The sequence below is a fragment of the Lathamus discolor genome, chromosome 1, assembly GCF_037157495.1.
Source record: "Lathamus discolor isolate bLatDis1 chromosome 1, bLatDis1.hap1, whole genome shotgun sequence".
Lineage (NCBI taxonomy): Eukaryota > Metazoa > Chordata > Aves > Psittaciformes > Psittacidae > Lathamus > Lathamus discolor.
This window is the reverse complement of record NC_088884.1, coordinates 112,425,883-112,442,428: the sequence shown is the minus strand read 5'-3', so window position 1 is coordinate 112,442,428 and position 16,546 is coordinate 112,425,883. Positions and strand designations below refer to the sequence as shown.

The following is a 16,546-nucleotide window of genomic DNA, read 5'->3' as shown; positions in this document are numbered from 1 at the left end:
GATTTCATAAGGTTGCTAAACATGTGGGTCTTGCTATCCAGAATAACTTAGTTCCCACCAGCTTTGTTCCTCTATTTCCTGGTACAGCTTTTCAGACCAATTTTCGCTTTTGATTACGAGCTGTAAGCTTTAGGATTGCTCGTCTAGTGACATTTTCAGTAAGATGAATAAAAATCCCACACTCCACAGCAAAAAGCAAAAGGAGCAAATGAAAACAAACAAAAAACCCCTCCAAACCAAAGCTACTGTATTTAGGCAACTACAATAAAACTAATTCTGCATTTGACATAGACCCCAAAAAGGCTGATTTCCAGAGATAATGAGCACTGAAGAAAGAGAGCAACCAGTCCTCTATGCTTCTAAGATTCAGGCTGTGTGAATGCTTTTGTATACAGGAATACGATTTCAGGCAGCTGCATTTGGAAACATTTGGTCATAAGCATTTTCACCGCAATGAGGAAATCTCAGGACAAGCAGCTCAGCCACACTTTGCAGCATGAAGCCACACACTGGAATAACGAATTACATCACTGACTCCCTCCAAAAAACTCAGGTTTGCTGCTTTGCGGAATGCTACAACTATGGTGATAGGCACTGATTACATTTAACACTACCTGAAATAGATTAGAAATCTGCTAATGCTGTTCTTGTATTTTGGTATGCTCTCCATTCTATCTTTTAAACAAAAAGGTGGTTTTATAACAATTGAGTTATCCTGGTGAAAATACTTGTGTGAACAGTTCTTTTCTGTAAACCAGACTTTGCTAGACTGAGTAAGAATGGGTTTAAATCAATCTTTAGCTACCTGTACACATCTATTCATAGAAAAAAGTTAGCTCATCCTGAGCTTGAACTAGCCATACACCAGCCAGGTCCAGTCCAGAGCTAAAGCAACCACGCTAGTGAGGTATTTCGGTTAACTCAGCTCCTTGACAGAGCATACTAATTCTAACACCACCAATTTAGCACCAGTTTCCAAAGAACAACAGGTTCATATATGGACATATCAGCAAGTGTTTGGAGCAAATTCATACTTGTATTCATGTAAACATGCTGTAAGCGTCCACAAACAACCATCATCAATTTAATTAGCCAAGCACCCATCTACCTATTAGCAAGCTCCATGCTGCTGGCCAGCAGGCTGACTAAGCTTTCCCGCCTCTTGCAGGCTTGGGATTCTGCCCAGACACGTAAGAGTTCATGACCACAGCCTCATTTCCAACTATCTGGCTACTGCTTAAAATGACTAAAATGACAAGTCAGTTTAAAGCAACGTAGCTAAATTAGCAATCACCTTTCCTCACTTCATAAGAGTACTTAATGTGAGTAGTTAAGTGTGAGTCTTTCATTACGTCATTATCTTATGTGCCTGAGTCAGTGCACTGGTCAGTTCACAATTCTTATAGTAGCACCTTAAAGCACAGCCCAACATCTGAGATGCTCAGTTTTTTCTTAGGAACTTCTGGATGGGAAACACTGGCACAGTTCTCTTCACTGACCCTCCATATATAGTCTACCTGCCCACTGCACTGTTTAAAACTTTGGAAAAGCCATATTAAAACCTGAATTGTATACGTCCAAAATGTTGTGCCACTGAGCACACAGATTTTGAAACAACAGGCCCTCATGGCTCAGCTTATCCCTTCTTAGTGTATTTAACTTTCCAATGTTGACTATTTATCTGGCAATGACACTCTCTGGAATCTATTATTAGTAGTGGGATTCCCAACCTGTACCAACACAATAATGCTAAAATTATCCTGCCCAAAGTGGCGTCACTTTCTCCTTTCACCTCTCTAACTTTAGTCAGAGCAGAGCAGGAAAATAACCTGAATAACAATAATAATGAAAATTAAAACGCATGCATCCAGAATGTATTTTTCAAGTAAATGCTGAACAGGAAATGCAACACTGGATGCACAAAAAAATACAATATTTAGACATGCCTGATATACTCAGGCAACATATGACAGTATTTCAAATTTTCTAGAACAGAGGTGTATTTCTCAGTTTTATAGATGGTTTTGTAAACCACTACTTTTTATTTCTTTTCCTTGTTCCAGATATACATTTTGCTTTCCATGTATTTCCTTTTAAAAAGGCATCTTATTTTAACGATGACCCTGTTGGTGCCCTGTTTTTTTGTCAGGTCTGAGTGACAAGCAGCTGATGCTGGCATCACAGTACTTTGCTACCAATCAACAACTGCAGCTTTGATAATTTGTCCCAGAAAGTCATCAGTGTGTTTTCAAAAATAAAAGAGGCAATAGCAAACAGAAGCAGCAAAGCTTCTTGTAAGTGTTGAAACAGGAACCAGTCTTTTAAATGTATCAGTTTTATACTCATGTTTCAGAACATACTTCTCTTAGGCAGCATGAGAGTATACAATCTCAACTGTTCTGATGTGTTCCGCAAGTGTTAAAAGGGATCTTTAATGGACTGAAAAGCTTGAAATCCCCAGACTTCTTGCAACAACAAGTCGAACTTCAACAGGATCGGTTTAGCTTTTCATTCTCTTGAGGCAGTACTGTAGGTAAACATGACTTACATGTTGTGACAATATTGTCGAAACCTGGTGTCACCACCTCGGTTACGCGTCAAAACAGCAGAATCTCCATATACTGCAGAGCACTCGCATCTTTATCCCTGGCCCCATTTGGGACTGCTCTGCCATGGGTAACTTCCAGTTATCCACCTGGGGAATCTGCGGCCACCAAACCCTTTGATACTGGAGAGGCTGAGGAAACTAAATCCGGCTGCTGCACCAGCTGCGCTAGCAAAACCTAGAGCAGCTGGGGCAGCTGCCGGGACAGAGCAGCGGTTTGGGGGTGAGGAGGCTGCCCCTAACCATGCTTCTGTAGATCCCACACGTGGAGATCCTACCGCGGGGCTGTTCATTGCCTGTGTGGCAGGCTGCTCATTTCGGAGCGGAGCGGCGTGTGCGAAGTTACTCCTCCGGCCTGGCTCTCCCCACCGCTCCCCAGACGCGGGAGGCCGCCGAGGGCGAGGGAAGGCCGGGCGAGCTGTGCCGGCGAGGCTGCCTACCGTACCTGGATGAGGCCCGCGCGGTGCAGGGCGGTGTGCACGCAGCCCGGCACCTCCCCTCGGAGCACCACCGAACCGTTCCCGTTGCCCAGCCGCCAGCTCCCCCGCAGGCTGTGCACCTCCGGGCCGCCCGCGGCCGAGACGCCGGCTCGGCCCCCAGCCGCCGCCAGCAACAAGAGCAGCAACGCGGCTCGGCCCGCGGCGGAGGCCGCCCGCCGCACAGGCAGCGGGCATGGCCGCTGGGAGGAGCGAGCGGCCGGCGCGGGTGGAACGGCGGACCCGCGCCGCAGCCTCCTCACCGCCATGGCCGGCGGAGACACCGCTGCGGGGCGATGGGCTGACGGACAGACGGCGGTGCTGTTGGGGAGGGGAGGACAGGGACGCGACCAACCGGTCTCTGCAGCAACCGGACACGTCGTCAGAGAGCTGGGGCGGTGCTTCGGGCCGTTACGGCCGTTGAGGGTGGGGCAGGGTGAACGGTGCCGCTGCGGGGAGGGGAGCAAAGATGGCGGTGTTGAGGAGGAACCGGTGCGGCGCCTCAGAGGGTTTCACGGCAGCCGAAGAGCGGCCGAGCGCATCCCGCCTCGGACCGTCCTGACAGCGGGCGAGGGGCACGGCGGCGCTCCCGCTCCCTCCCCGGCCAACGACGGCTACGGGCACTGGCACAACCCCCGGTTCATGCAAGCTGGGACAACGCCAGGACAGAAGGGCTTGCTGAGGAGGGCATGCACATTAACAGCGGCACACAGACAAACAGAAAGGTAGAAGAAGAAGAAAGTGTGTTCTTGTTTTCTCCAAGAGGCGGCACATTGTAACATTGATAACAAAAGCAGAATAAGGTTCCAGATCTTTTATACGTAGCGAATTTACTCGGATCTCTAGAAAAGCACAGTGAAGTGAGAGAAATAAGGAAGGGCTGTGACAACACACTGCAGCAGGTACTTTCAGTGCTGGCTCCCTCAAGTCATGAGATTTTATATGGCCTTGTCTTCCACCTCCTCTTTCTCATAAAATTAGGCACATAAACCCAGAGCAAACGCCATGAACATGTTGTTTAAAAAGTACTCGTTTCTCGTAAAGCAGTGCTAACACTGTTGCTGTGGATTTGGTTTATAAAAATTTAGTATGTTCATCTGCAAAGGAGCAGAAGGGTCAGCTCCAAAGAAACAACCCAAGCATGGTTTCTGACCACACTGTTGCTTTCCTCTATGCCCTTGCTAGCTAATCCCTTAATTAACAGCCCAAACCCAGGACTTAAAGCAACAAGTTCTTAAATGGCTCAGTGGAAAGAGGGAAAGGCAATCAGTGGCCTGAGCTCATCTTTTAGGGGTAGCTAGCCACCCTACTTCATGCTGTGTTTCCACTGAGCCCTGGTGCAGAGGGGCCTAGATCACCTCCGTGAACCAGCGATGTTTCACACCATGGCATGGTTGCACTCCATCTGTCTGCTCCTCCAGCTGGAGCTGTACAGCAGGTAGAAAACAGCTGTGCAATCCACTCAGTCTCATTTCACAATATAGATAAGCACTCAGACTTCGAAAACTCTCGCAATCGTGACTAGCCCACATACCTTCTGAAGGTTGTGACAGCACAAGACCATGAACTTTCAGGACTGGGTTTGCTGTAATGCCTGTTCAATTACAAGCAGATTAGAAAGCAATTAGTTTGTTTTTCTTGGACACAGCTGACTACTCCCTCATACAGCTCAACATAAAATTGAAAATGCTCATTTTAGCCATTACTCCATGACCTTTTAGATTAAGGCTTGTGGCATTTTGAGGTGGATTTGGTTTGGCTTTCCTTTGTGGTGGGGCTTTTTTTGTTGCTTATTCTTAACATATAGTCGATTTAATGAATGTTCCATTTGGATTTGTATCATTTTTACTTCATTTATGAACCAGGTCAGAATCTTGGCCAGGCCAGCAGTTTACTGTCTCAAAATGCACTTAAGTGAGAAATCTATGCCTTAGAACCAAATAATCTTGCAAACTCCTTTAAAGAAGTAATGCTACTGATAGTGTCACTTATTTATCTTCCTGATCCTTTTTTTTTTTTAACTTTTAACAGAAGAATTAGGTCACTGTGCATACAAAAAAAGCAAACTACTAACTGCACGTAGGTATATGATTATGTATAGAAACGCAACCAAGCAATAGCATTCAAAGAAACCCCAATTAACTGCAGGACTTTATTCATTTTTTCCATTTTTGCCCTTATGTTTTCTTGTTATCTATGATTGACTGTAAAACTAAAGGAGGAAAGAATATGCAGAGCATCCTGGGATGCTAAAGAGTTATTTAACAATATATATGCAATTCATACACTAAATCTCGTAAGAATAAAGTGTGACTGACACAGAAACATGCTGCTGCTCCTGGTATGCGGCGCAGAGCACAAGAGTGAAACGCAGGCAAGAACAGGGATACCGTAGCTCCCGTCTTAGCTCCCAGCTTTCACACACCTAATTCAGCACACTATGAAAATCCACCCTAGATATGTCTTTAAACATTACTGAACATGGTTAACATGCCTTTACATTTTTTATCCAAACCTTTTTGAGCTGACAACCCTTCCTTTCAATACAACATAAAAATGCCAGTCCTTCCATTCATCTGCCATACAAAGAAAAAGTACATGATGTAACCACAGGTGATTTTTTTTTGTCCCCTGAGAGCATAGGGGTCACGTTTCTGAGAAACACTGGTCCAAGAGGAGAATCGACAGCGGATCATCTTTTTGTTGCTCTGAAAAATTTCTGCTGCCAACTTCAAAAAGGGATGGCTGGGACCCATACGGTGTGACAGCAGAAGCTTGTGCAGAAATTTAGCTGTTGGAACAGTTCCTCTGTGTGTATTTTTAAGACTGAGTAACCCACATTCAATATATTGACTGAAATGCGGGTCCCATTTCAGTTCAACTCCCAGCTATCTTTCAGTGAGACTGGCAAGAAAGACTTGTCATTGTAGATTTGAGTTACCTGACCTGGCTTTGCATGTTGCAGAATACAGTCAAAATGAATAATATTGTCACCTTTTATAGTTCAGACTACAAAATCATTATACACTAATAGTCAAATGCCTTGTTCTGTTTCTGTCCTTATCTGTCACGATAAGGTGCTGCTTGAGACATCTTATAGGATATTATTTCTCAAGAAGCAGATTTACAGAGAATTAAGTTTTAACGCTACCAAATAACAACTAAAAACTGGTTTTTGGTTTTTGCTGGTTTGTTTTTTTTTTTGGTGTTGCATTTTTGGTTTTTTCTGGTTTTGTTTTTTTTTTTTTTTTGTGGTTTGTTGTTGTTGTTGTTTGGTATTTTGTTTTTTTAAATCTTTTTCAGCAAGTCATGTGGTAGCTTCCCGTAAGAAGGAAACTGCATTTCAAGATGTTTACTGTACTTCCGTGTTTTCTTTGCCTTTTATTCTTTCTGCTGAAGACTGACTGGACTCACACACACACACACACGCACACACACACACACAAAAACACAAAACCTCAACAATGCTGTCATTAAGTATTCTTAGAACATGCTGTTTACTCTTTCAAGGCTTATAATTAAGTGAAATAATTTTTCATTTTCATGTCCCTGTTGTAGGGTTTGCTTTTTGGGTTTTTTGAGGGTATTTTTAAACAAATGACATTTTTAATGTTTAAAGATTCAGGAGTATTAAAGGCTGTGGCTTTATCTTTTTAAATCTTTAGACACAACACAACATCTTTTGTGTGGCTTTCTTTTACTGTGTACCATATTCAATTGCTTTCTGAAATGTCACAGATTTAGGAGTTTACTACAATTTTTACTTTACAATACTGCAAGTGGGTATTTTTTATCAATTAAGACAAAAAGCTGAAGGGAAAAAAACATGCCTTTGGTTCTATTAGAATAAATACAGAGTAGTTCCATTGAAGCTGCCCAAATTGTGCCATGTTAACCCCGAATTCTTTTGTTTCAATTGCTATGGAATCTCCATCATTGGGATAGTCTGCTGCTCTTTTCTCTTTCAAATACGTGTCCAGTGAGCTCATGCAAAGATTTTAAACAAACAAGTCTTCACAGAGTTGGGTGCAGTACTTTAAGATATTACTGCCCCCACCTGTCCACCCAGTACCATTCTTCTGCTGAAGGTTACCACCTCTGCAGCAAAACATGCATTTGTGTTCACACCAGTTCGTATCGGGGCTTACCGTCTTGGTAGCCGCACACCACTGCAGATACGACCACCACACACCATGTGTCAAACATGCAGACCAACGAAAGGACCATCTACTTTTGGGAGTTCTACATAGATGCAGCAGTATCCATGCAGACCATGTTGGATAAATACTGGTGTCAAAATGGACTGGTGTTCTGTGACTGCAAATACCTTAAGACACTACAGCATGCCTGTGAAAGCCCTACAGCTCCTCAATGTAACACCTGTCCTCTGTTTCATAACTGTCTCTGCAAAACAGAACTGCTATGCAAAATAGTTACTCCCTGGGCTGTTACAAAGGCAATATGGTGCAGGGAGCCCTCCAGCTACAAATGTGTAAAGGATAAACAGAAGGAATGCGTTTCAGACATTCAGTGTTTATCTTGAATTCCATCCAAAAAGGATGTTGAAAATAAAATGAGGAACTAAATTAACATTGCTTTTAGATGAGGACACTATTAATACATCACTAGAAGAGAACATTGTACTAGATTATCATAAGCAAAATACCAAATGACAGTCTTCAGTGGTAGGCCTAAAGTTTCTTTCATAATTATTGTAATGTCTATAGGTCATTGCAAGGGGATTTACTCAGCAAACAAAATTACTCAACACTAACAGTCATGAGTAATTAAAAATAAGTGTGTGGAAGGGAAATTACTGCTCCAGACAAACACTATATGGAGGGGAAAAGGGAAAAAATAGGTATACAGTATTTTTATTTTGAAGACAAGTTCTTTAGAAGGTGGAATTACCATAGCGTTTACATTCTTCAACTTATAAACAATTTTAAAACAATCCTAATCTGTAAGGATTAGGATTGTAAAATATATTGTAAGAGTATATAACACTAACCATTGTCATTTACCTTCTCATGAGCAGCAAAGTCACTGTCTTAAAGTCAGGTGTGGTGCTGTCCAAGCTCCCTGTAAACTCTCATTAAAACTTACTTAAAACATGTCTAGAATCAGAAGTGATTCTCTGGCACTTACAGGAAATCAGTAGTACATACAGGGACATTATTAATCACCTTGTTTAACCTTTCTTAAAGGTCCAAAACTAGATAGTCATCTGTGGCCACAGTGCAATGTATGACTCGTCCCTAAACACCCCAAATTAAATCCCTCAAAAGACGGGTATCACAAGTAACAAACCTGTTTCTCCCATGACAGAAGTTCGAGACGCTTCACTGAGCCTGTACTTCCCTTGGTGATTTGCCAGCTGAGTGCAGGACATACCAAGCAGATTACGCTAAATATGAAACATATCCAGCCTACTGTTTTAATGACTGTTTTCCACGCAGGTATTATGAGAATGTCAACAAAAATTTATAGCTGATAAATTGAATGAGTAAACTTAAATGGAGTTGGAATTGCCAGAATAGCTGGGAGCTGCATGTCTTTTTCTGGCTCAGTCACCCCAGACAAACCACTGGGGCAGGTCTGGACCTCTGTTTCTCAGACCTTTAGTGGGGGTAACCTGGCTCCAGCACTAGGAACAAAAGGTGTGCAGTCATTTCTGCAAAAGTGACCGTAATGCAAGCACCAGGGAATATTCACAATGACTCTAGTGAAAACTGTGGGTACTCAGGAGACACTTTTTTCCCTCCTGAGAGATTAATGATTATTTCAGCTCCTACAAGAATTGCCAGAATTCTTAATCACTTAAGTCCCCAGTGAATCAACTAAAGCCCCACTTATGCAACAGCATAAGCCAAGAACCTTCCTACATATGAAAAAATCTTCACTTGTCTGAGTAATTCCAGTGCAAACCCCCTACATAATGGGTACTATGTTCTCTCACAGTCTAGGATGCTACATGTGCCACATTGCTCACTGCACTGGAGCAAATGTCTCGGGAGTAACAGTTACAGAAACTGACTCATGCATATTCATCAGGCAGATGTACTTTAATAGGGGCTCTATTATTATTTTTTTTTCTTTTCCAAAATGACGTAGTACATGAATAGCACTAAAAATACTACTTTATACATTCCTATCTGTAAAAGAACCCAAACAAAACAGCATTATGTGTTCAATTCTCTTTGTAACAGAAAGGAAAGACTGCTGCGGCAAAGAGAATTAAGTACTAGAAGAATCATAGAATACCTCAAGCTGGAAGGGACCCATAAGGATCATCAAGTCCAACTCCCTGCTCCTCACAAGGCCAACTAAAACTAAACCATATGACCAAAAGTGTCCAGATGCTCCCACAATTCTGACAGGATTGGTGCTGTGACCACTTCCCTGAGGAAGCTGTACCAGTGACCAACCACCCTCTCGGTGAAGAACCTTTTTCTAATGCCTAATCTGAACTTCCCCTGGAGTAGCTTCATCCCATTTTCTCATGTCCTGTCATACTCGTGTATTGCCACACTACAAGTTTCTTGGTTTGGTACTAGAATTTTAGTATTTTGATACTTGCAGTGGAAGAAGTGAAGGCAGGCAGGAGGTCTATGGCTAAAAAACATGAAGAGCCTTAGAAATCTGGAAAGAACATTGTCTCCTCAGCTCAGTCCTCCAGAAAGAAGGGCACCAGCCTCTTCAGGGACCAGCTATATTAAGATACTACTCACACTCATTTTGTTTACAGCTAAATTTTCAGTGGATCCAAATAATGTGGAGCTCAAATTACTGCCTATACCTTTGATAGCTGCTACAAGTGTCACAGTTCCATGGAAGAGCTGTTTTTCTACCCACTAGGACTGCAGATAAGCACAAAGGCAATGGCAACCTGTAAGAAAGAGTCTAAAAGATAAAAGAGCTCACTGCTCCCACTGCCTGGGATCCTCCAAGATTCAGTAAGCACAAAGATCTTTAGCTAGCCTGAACTGGTACAGATCTACTGAAAGGAGGAAAGCTACACATTAACTTCAATTAACACTTTGTATATCAATATTCAGCATACATGTCTATAGAATGCTTCACAGAAGTGCCACAATATTCTGTAAGTATTTAAAAATTTTTAATTGAGTTAAAGAGTGTACAGCCACCTAAGTTTCTGGCACTTTTTTCTCATACTAGCAAAATAAACAGCATTCAGCGAACAATCATTTCCAGAGGTATGGTGCTCTGTTAAAAGGGCTTCTTCACCACAGGAAGCTGTCATGAGGCCAATGGGTTATTAAGCTCTTAGAAGGTTTAAGATGCAGAATCATCTTGAAAACCTATCTGTCAATAAAGGTTCTAGTATGTTGATTCTCTTAGCATTTTTTGAATACAGTTTATCAGCAGTGATCATATTGACAAATACAGTTTTAAAGGCCTGGAACTATGCCCTGAGGAGTTTCAGTCACACCAAAAAGACACTTAAAACTAATTAAAAAATAATTTAGGTGATTTAGTTTTATGTAGTTCAATAGCAAGTTGACAAATAACATTTTTTCCCTTATTATTCACCTTGGAATCCTCCATACTTGGTCACAGCCATGAAGCTTTAGTTGGAGGACAGAAGGGTACAACTAAGCTTCCTTCTGCCATCTCCTGCTTGGACAGTTCACCGTGGACAGCTTAACACTGACACAAGGAAGCCACTGCATGACTGGAAATAGTCACTCATTGCTCAGTGAACATCTCAGTGGCAATCTGAACTTGGACCGTTTTCAAGACCTCTTTTCTTTGTTGTGTTCTCTCAATACCAAGGATGCTGATCCACTGTTTATCCTTCCAGCTTCCCGGCAATGACCCATAATCCTGTAACCACAAACTATGATTACTGCTACTTCCTCCTAGCGCAACTCTTCTAAAAGAGCTTATCAGTTAGCTGCAGCTGGCTCAGAAGGTACAGCTGGCTGCCCTCTTCCCTGTCCACACCCTAAATTATTCATGATGTATGTGTCAGCATAAGCTACATGGCAACTTTAAAAACTCAAGAGACTAACACCACTGAGCTCTTCCCCTTCACACTCTGTCACTGTGTGTCTGCACCCTACATTCCTAACACACAGCAGTTGTTTCATCTATATTCATCTACCCTAAAAACTTAGTTTCTTAATCCATTTTTCCCCCCCATCGGTATTTTTACAAGCTCTCCTCCAAACAAGAACCACTACAATAATTAATAGAGTAAAAAGATTATTTGCTAAGCTACCTCTTCCCCCTTTCTTCATGCTTTGCATCTCAAGAAGCATTGCTTGCCCTAGCAATAGCATAAACCACTGGTTCATAATTTAGAAGCACTCAGGAGTCCCCAGGTGCTGCCTAGCTAGCTTACATAAAAGAGATTCCCCACCAGATCAGGGATATATGTGGGATAGCAGCAGGGTAGATATATGTGCTAGAAACACATAAAAAGAAGTGCAGGTCTCTTAAGGTGCAGACAAACTTTGCTGGGTGGCCACAGGAAGGAAAATGAGGTCAGGAGGGCTGACTGGTCAACTACAACCTTTTTCTGTACCAGGTCTCCTGCCCTATGTTCTAGCTTCAGCTAAGTCGCAAACAGCAGCTTCTCTTTTCATCTTCCTTTTTTTCCTGTAAAACACAACATAATGCATGTGTGGCCATAAGATGCCACATCAGCCGCGTTAAGGAAAAGCAAACAAAAAAAAAAAACTGTTTCAAGGACGTAGTTTTGCATCCAGAATTTTCAAGGTAACGGGTCAATGCTTTTCCACAAGCCTGCCTTTTCATGTTTTCCTTCTGAAAAGCTGGAATATTTTTCTACATCAGCCATATCAGTATCAGAAAGAATATTATGTGCAAAAATATAACCTCAGGGTTAACTGCATTTTCTTAAAGCTTCAGTTTGCTCACACCATTCATGGTTAATCCAAACAGAATGCATTTTTACTTCTTTCCCACTTTAAAAAGATTATGAAAATTCCCTTTTTTTGCACTGAAACAGCAATTCTGAGTGTGAAGTGCAGCACATATGAAGTAGTAGTGGAAAAAAGCCTAGCTAAATTAAGTAACAGTCACCTACCTACCTATGTTCTAATTCAGTTGCTTTTGATTGTCCGATGAGGATACCCTGAAGTGCAGCTTTCACTGAATTTGGAATGGATTCTCAGGAAACATAAATCATTATAGAGGTATCCTCATGAAATAAGATTCAAACTGTAAAAAACATTAAGCGCAAGTTAGTACAGTCAACCATAGAAACAGGGTTACGATTAATTTACACAAGAAAGTTCTGCCTCTTACACCGGTTAAACTCCCTATCTGCACTTGTCCCATGGCAGCTTGCCACTGAACTTGGAACTCACACCAAGGAAACTGTGAACTCCCAAACCAAAGGATTTTTATACTACAAAAACTGGGATCGAAGGACACTTACACATTTCAGTTAGCTTCTCTTTGTAGACAAACCATGGGAAACTTTGTCCTGCTTTTTATAGCGCTACTAGTTAGCAATATCAAACTTCCATCTCCTAAGTGTATAAAATTTCCTTATTTATGCAAAGCTAACTGTATTTGAGCACCCCAACTATACAAAATTACTGCATCTTGAAGATTTTATAGTGTCACTACTACATTAAAAAAACCCCGTAATAGTTTGCAAAATAAGCTTATGCAAAACCACTTTCATTCTCTTTTGAAGGGCTTGTATTTATTTCTACTACATGTAACAGAAGATTTGCAAAATCAGACAGTGGCTTAATACACATCGACGGCACACTGCCTTCATAAGCTTCTGCGGCAAGATTTTCTCATTATAGCACCACCGAAGCAAGAAAACCTTTCTCCAAACATCACATTTCTCACACACCCCTATTTTAATTGACCTGGCTAATCTATTCCTATATGGTTTGTTCTCTGGCTTTTCAATTCCAAACCTCTCAGAGATCAGTATTGTGGGTTCTAATAGAGATATCCTGGCACTTTTTAATGAACGAAATCCTCACTGGGCTTCACAGGAAGAACTGAAGGGTAGAGTGGAAGAGCACAGGTAATACAGAAGCAGAACAAAACAGACAAAATTTGTACTTCTAAGTTTGTCAAGGCACATGTTAATTGGACCAGACAGATGTGCTTAAGATGTGCAACACTTTAACAAACTTCTCACAGAGACAGACATAGAGGCATGGAACTCTGTAATGGGACAATGTATGGTTAATACAAAGATGAATAAAGTTGAGACAAAAGCCAGAATTACCTAGACGATTTGCAAAGCCAAGGATCCTGAAGTACAGAGCTTCAGTCTCAACAGCAGTCATTTAAGGAGTAGCCTACTCTCCCACAGGCAATCAGGTACAACCCCAGATTCAGATTCAGCAGTTAAAAGCTAAACCAACACATTCATATCAACACTGATGAAGCTTCCATCACTGTAAAGATGACATTTGTCACCTCTTCTAACCTAATCAAGACAGACAGCTGCTCTAAACAGTTACAGCAGTTACTGCTGCTCACCTGGAAAGCTAAACTCTTTCCCTCCACAACCAATGCATATTAAAAAACCCATGTGTCACACATGCAGCACAAAAATAGCTGGCATCTTTGAACCACCCCTGCAGAGGACTGAGTGCTTGCTTCTAAATGACACAGAAGACAAGAATTAGTGCAGCATTTACAAAGAATGACAAGTCTCAATTTATGGACACTGGCTTGTTCCATACATACCCTCAAAAGCACATCTCTACACTGAATTGCTCTTCCTGAGGCTACATCTGAACTGCTATTTGACAGGCTAACCCAGATACCTAAAATTCCAATTTAGACAACCTTATTCTAGATTATTTTGAAGCCGGTTGGTTTTACCCTATAGACTCCATGAATTGACAGCAGTGCATTTTCACTTCACAATAACATGAGCAGCCACTCTTTACCTTCTGTGCTTTCTCCCTCTGCTACGCAATTACCCAGGTTCGTGTGCTACGTTACCACGCTTTCCCTGCATTGGTCCTGCACTGTTGCCAACATGTAATATTTCAGCCATCATTCCAACTACCTTTGTGTATTTATGCAACAACTGCCTACAGAGATTCAAATCAGCAATTTATTGTGTATTTATGTGGAAGGCACAGGGGTAAAACAGCATCCACTCAATGACACCAAGAACTGACCAGCATAAAGCAAATTATTCCGGAGTGGCAGGTTTTTGGTTTTTAGGCTTGAAGGAATTAGTAGAGTCTATTTTAATGAAATAACCTTTATACCTTAATATCCTTTACTGGATTATTTATCTTATTCCATTGCTGCTTATTTGTTTAACTCTAATGGAGACTGTTGTCTTCGCCTAGTTTTATTGCATAAAACACAAACCAGGGGAAGAAACTGAATTTACATTTATTTTTTTGACAACTTTAAATACAGCAAGAAATCTTCAGCTGAATTTTAACTTCTGCTAAGCTTTAAATTTGATTAGGGACTTGCAGACTGAAGATTTCTTCTGAATCACAAGCTGTATCTGATGGATCTATGGTATCTGCTTCAGATGACAATGCTGTAAAACACATTTTTTTGTAACAGTGAAGGATTTGAAATAAAATGGAACAATTGAGCAGAGGCCACGGAAAAGAATACGATATAAATGTTATCTTATAAAAAAAGCTTATACTTTATAAATACTTATTCAGAACATTTCTGGCTGTGAATGCTTAAACCACTAAGTTATCTGTTAACGCAAATTCCTTTTTGCATAAGCAATTATCTAACAGAGCCAGTATAGTATATCTGCACACCTCTAAGTAGTTCTCTTAATCATTTGCCAGACTGTAGTTCCACGCCTCCATATCAGACCTTACTGTTGTGGTCTGCTTAAAGCCAGACTTCAGAGAGTCAGCATCTATAGCCTTTATATAAAAACCACGCACACTGCAACTGAGTAGGATGTTTCCACACACACACAAAGATGTGTTTATACTTATTTTTTTAACCAACACAGAACATGCTGTGTGCATCAGCAGACAGGAAAAGAAAAAAAACAACCCTAAGCAACACTACATCCTAAGAAGGCTCCAAAATGTGCTTAAAACCACTAAAAGTTTTCCAAGTGAAATTTGAATAAGCTGACTAGAATTGTGCTGGCAAATTTAAACCCCATCTGAACACAGCAAAAAATCTTTGAAAAAATTATTCCAGAAACAGCCTTGAAATACTTTCCTTGTTACATGCTTGTTGAGTCCAAGTGCCTTGGTTTGACACTTAGTTCTCCAGAAATCCTCTCAAATAAAAGCTGTTGAAAAACCCTTGTTCAATTCAAGACTTGGAATCGAACAAGGATTGAGCTGGCCTCTCTATTCTGAAGCCGTTATTGCATTTATCATCCTGAAAGAAGTCTTTTTAACAGAGTTTGTCAGGGTAACTCACACCAATGTTTTCCAAACCCTTAATTTTTCACATGAAGTTCAACCTGAAAGTCCTCCCCCCACACACCTCCAAGTGCAAGTACTATGCACTTTTTAGACTACCTGCAGTTTTGGTATGTAGATCACTCACTGAGGTGACCACTAATAAAGCTTTTTGTTTTGGAAAATGCTAAGGTTCTTTTGATATCTCCTTATTAGCTCATGGTTAACCACCTCCTCCCCTTGCTCCCCTACTTGAAAAGCAAGCCCAAATATAGCCTCCGCAGGAAGCCTACAAAAGACACTACTAAGACTACTTCAAGGACAAAACACCTGCCATTTGTTACTTCACCAAGATCTTCAGTCTCAGCTTGACCTCTGGCAATGCATATATAACATCTACAATTCAGCCATTGTACTTTCATCAAAATACATACTTTCTAATTACAGAAAATTATCACAGAAGGACGACCTCGGATGCACAAGAGAACATAGTGGTCCAGACAAGGTTTCCAGCTTTCATGTAACATCCTCCTATCTTCTCCTGCCCTGACCCTGGCTCATCCACACTTCCTTGAGTTTTATAAAGCCTGGTGCCTTATATCTCACAAAACATTTTTCTAGTTGATCACATAAGTGATTTCAGTGGCTATGACACCAAGACAAATAAGCATCAAATAAACACAACTGCCAAACAGGAGACAGCAACATGTTTGCAAGCTTAGAAATATAAACTTTTACCTCAGTTGTAATGCTACTGGTGTAAGCAAAAAATCTTTGGTTAGCAAAGCAGAAATACTGCATGGACTGCAACTTCATCAACAAATTTCAGAATGTCATTTCAGTGAGGCACGCACTGTTAAAAGAAAGCCCAGGTTTCTAAATTTCAAGCCAACTAGACTTTAAAATAAGTTCACTTTCATAGTTTAGAACCAGAACAAACCATGTCCAAACTACATGTTCAAATTTTTATAAAAATTAAGGTTTAACATTTATTTTACATCTAGCTTTCCACATCCATGTGGGGACAAGGAATCAGAATGTACATAACTATAAGCAGTGCAAAAGTGGTGCCAGTGCGA

The 16,546-nt window shown here is 41.2% G+C and overlaps 1 protein-coding gene across 11 annotated transcripts in view; it reads right to left on the bottom strand.

The window, feature by feature from the left end:
- The window catches only part of MANBA (mannosidase beta), a 56,508-nt gene extending 53,050 nt beyond the window's left edge, over nt 1-3,458 (bottom strand). For 8 of the 11 annotated variants that reach the window (XM_065691145.1, XM_065691112.1, XM_065691128.1 and 5 more), the window contains exon 1: nt 3,051-3,452. In XM_065691145.1, the coding sequence (XP_065547217.1) occupies nt 3,051-3,350 (300 nt within the window). In that variant the 5' untranslated portion in view covers nt 3,351-3,452. Of the gene's footprint in view, nt 1-3,050 lie in introns of all 11 variants that reach the window. The other 3 variants (XM_065691202.1, XM_065691211.1, XM_065691222.1) reach the window with 1 other exon arrangement.
- Nucleotides 3,459-16,546: the final 13,088 nt, after the last annotated feature.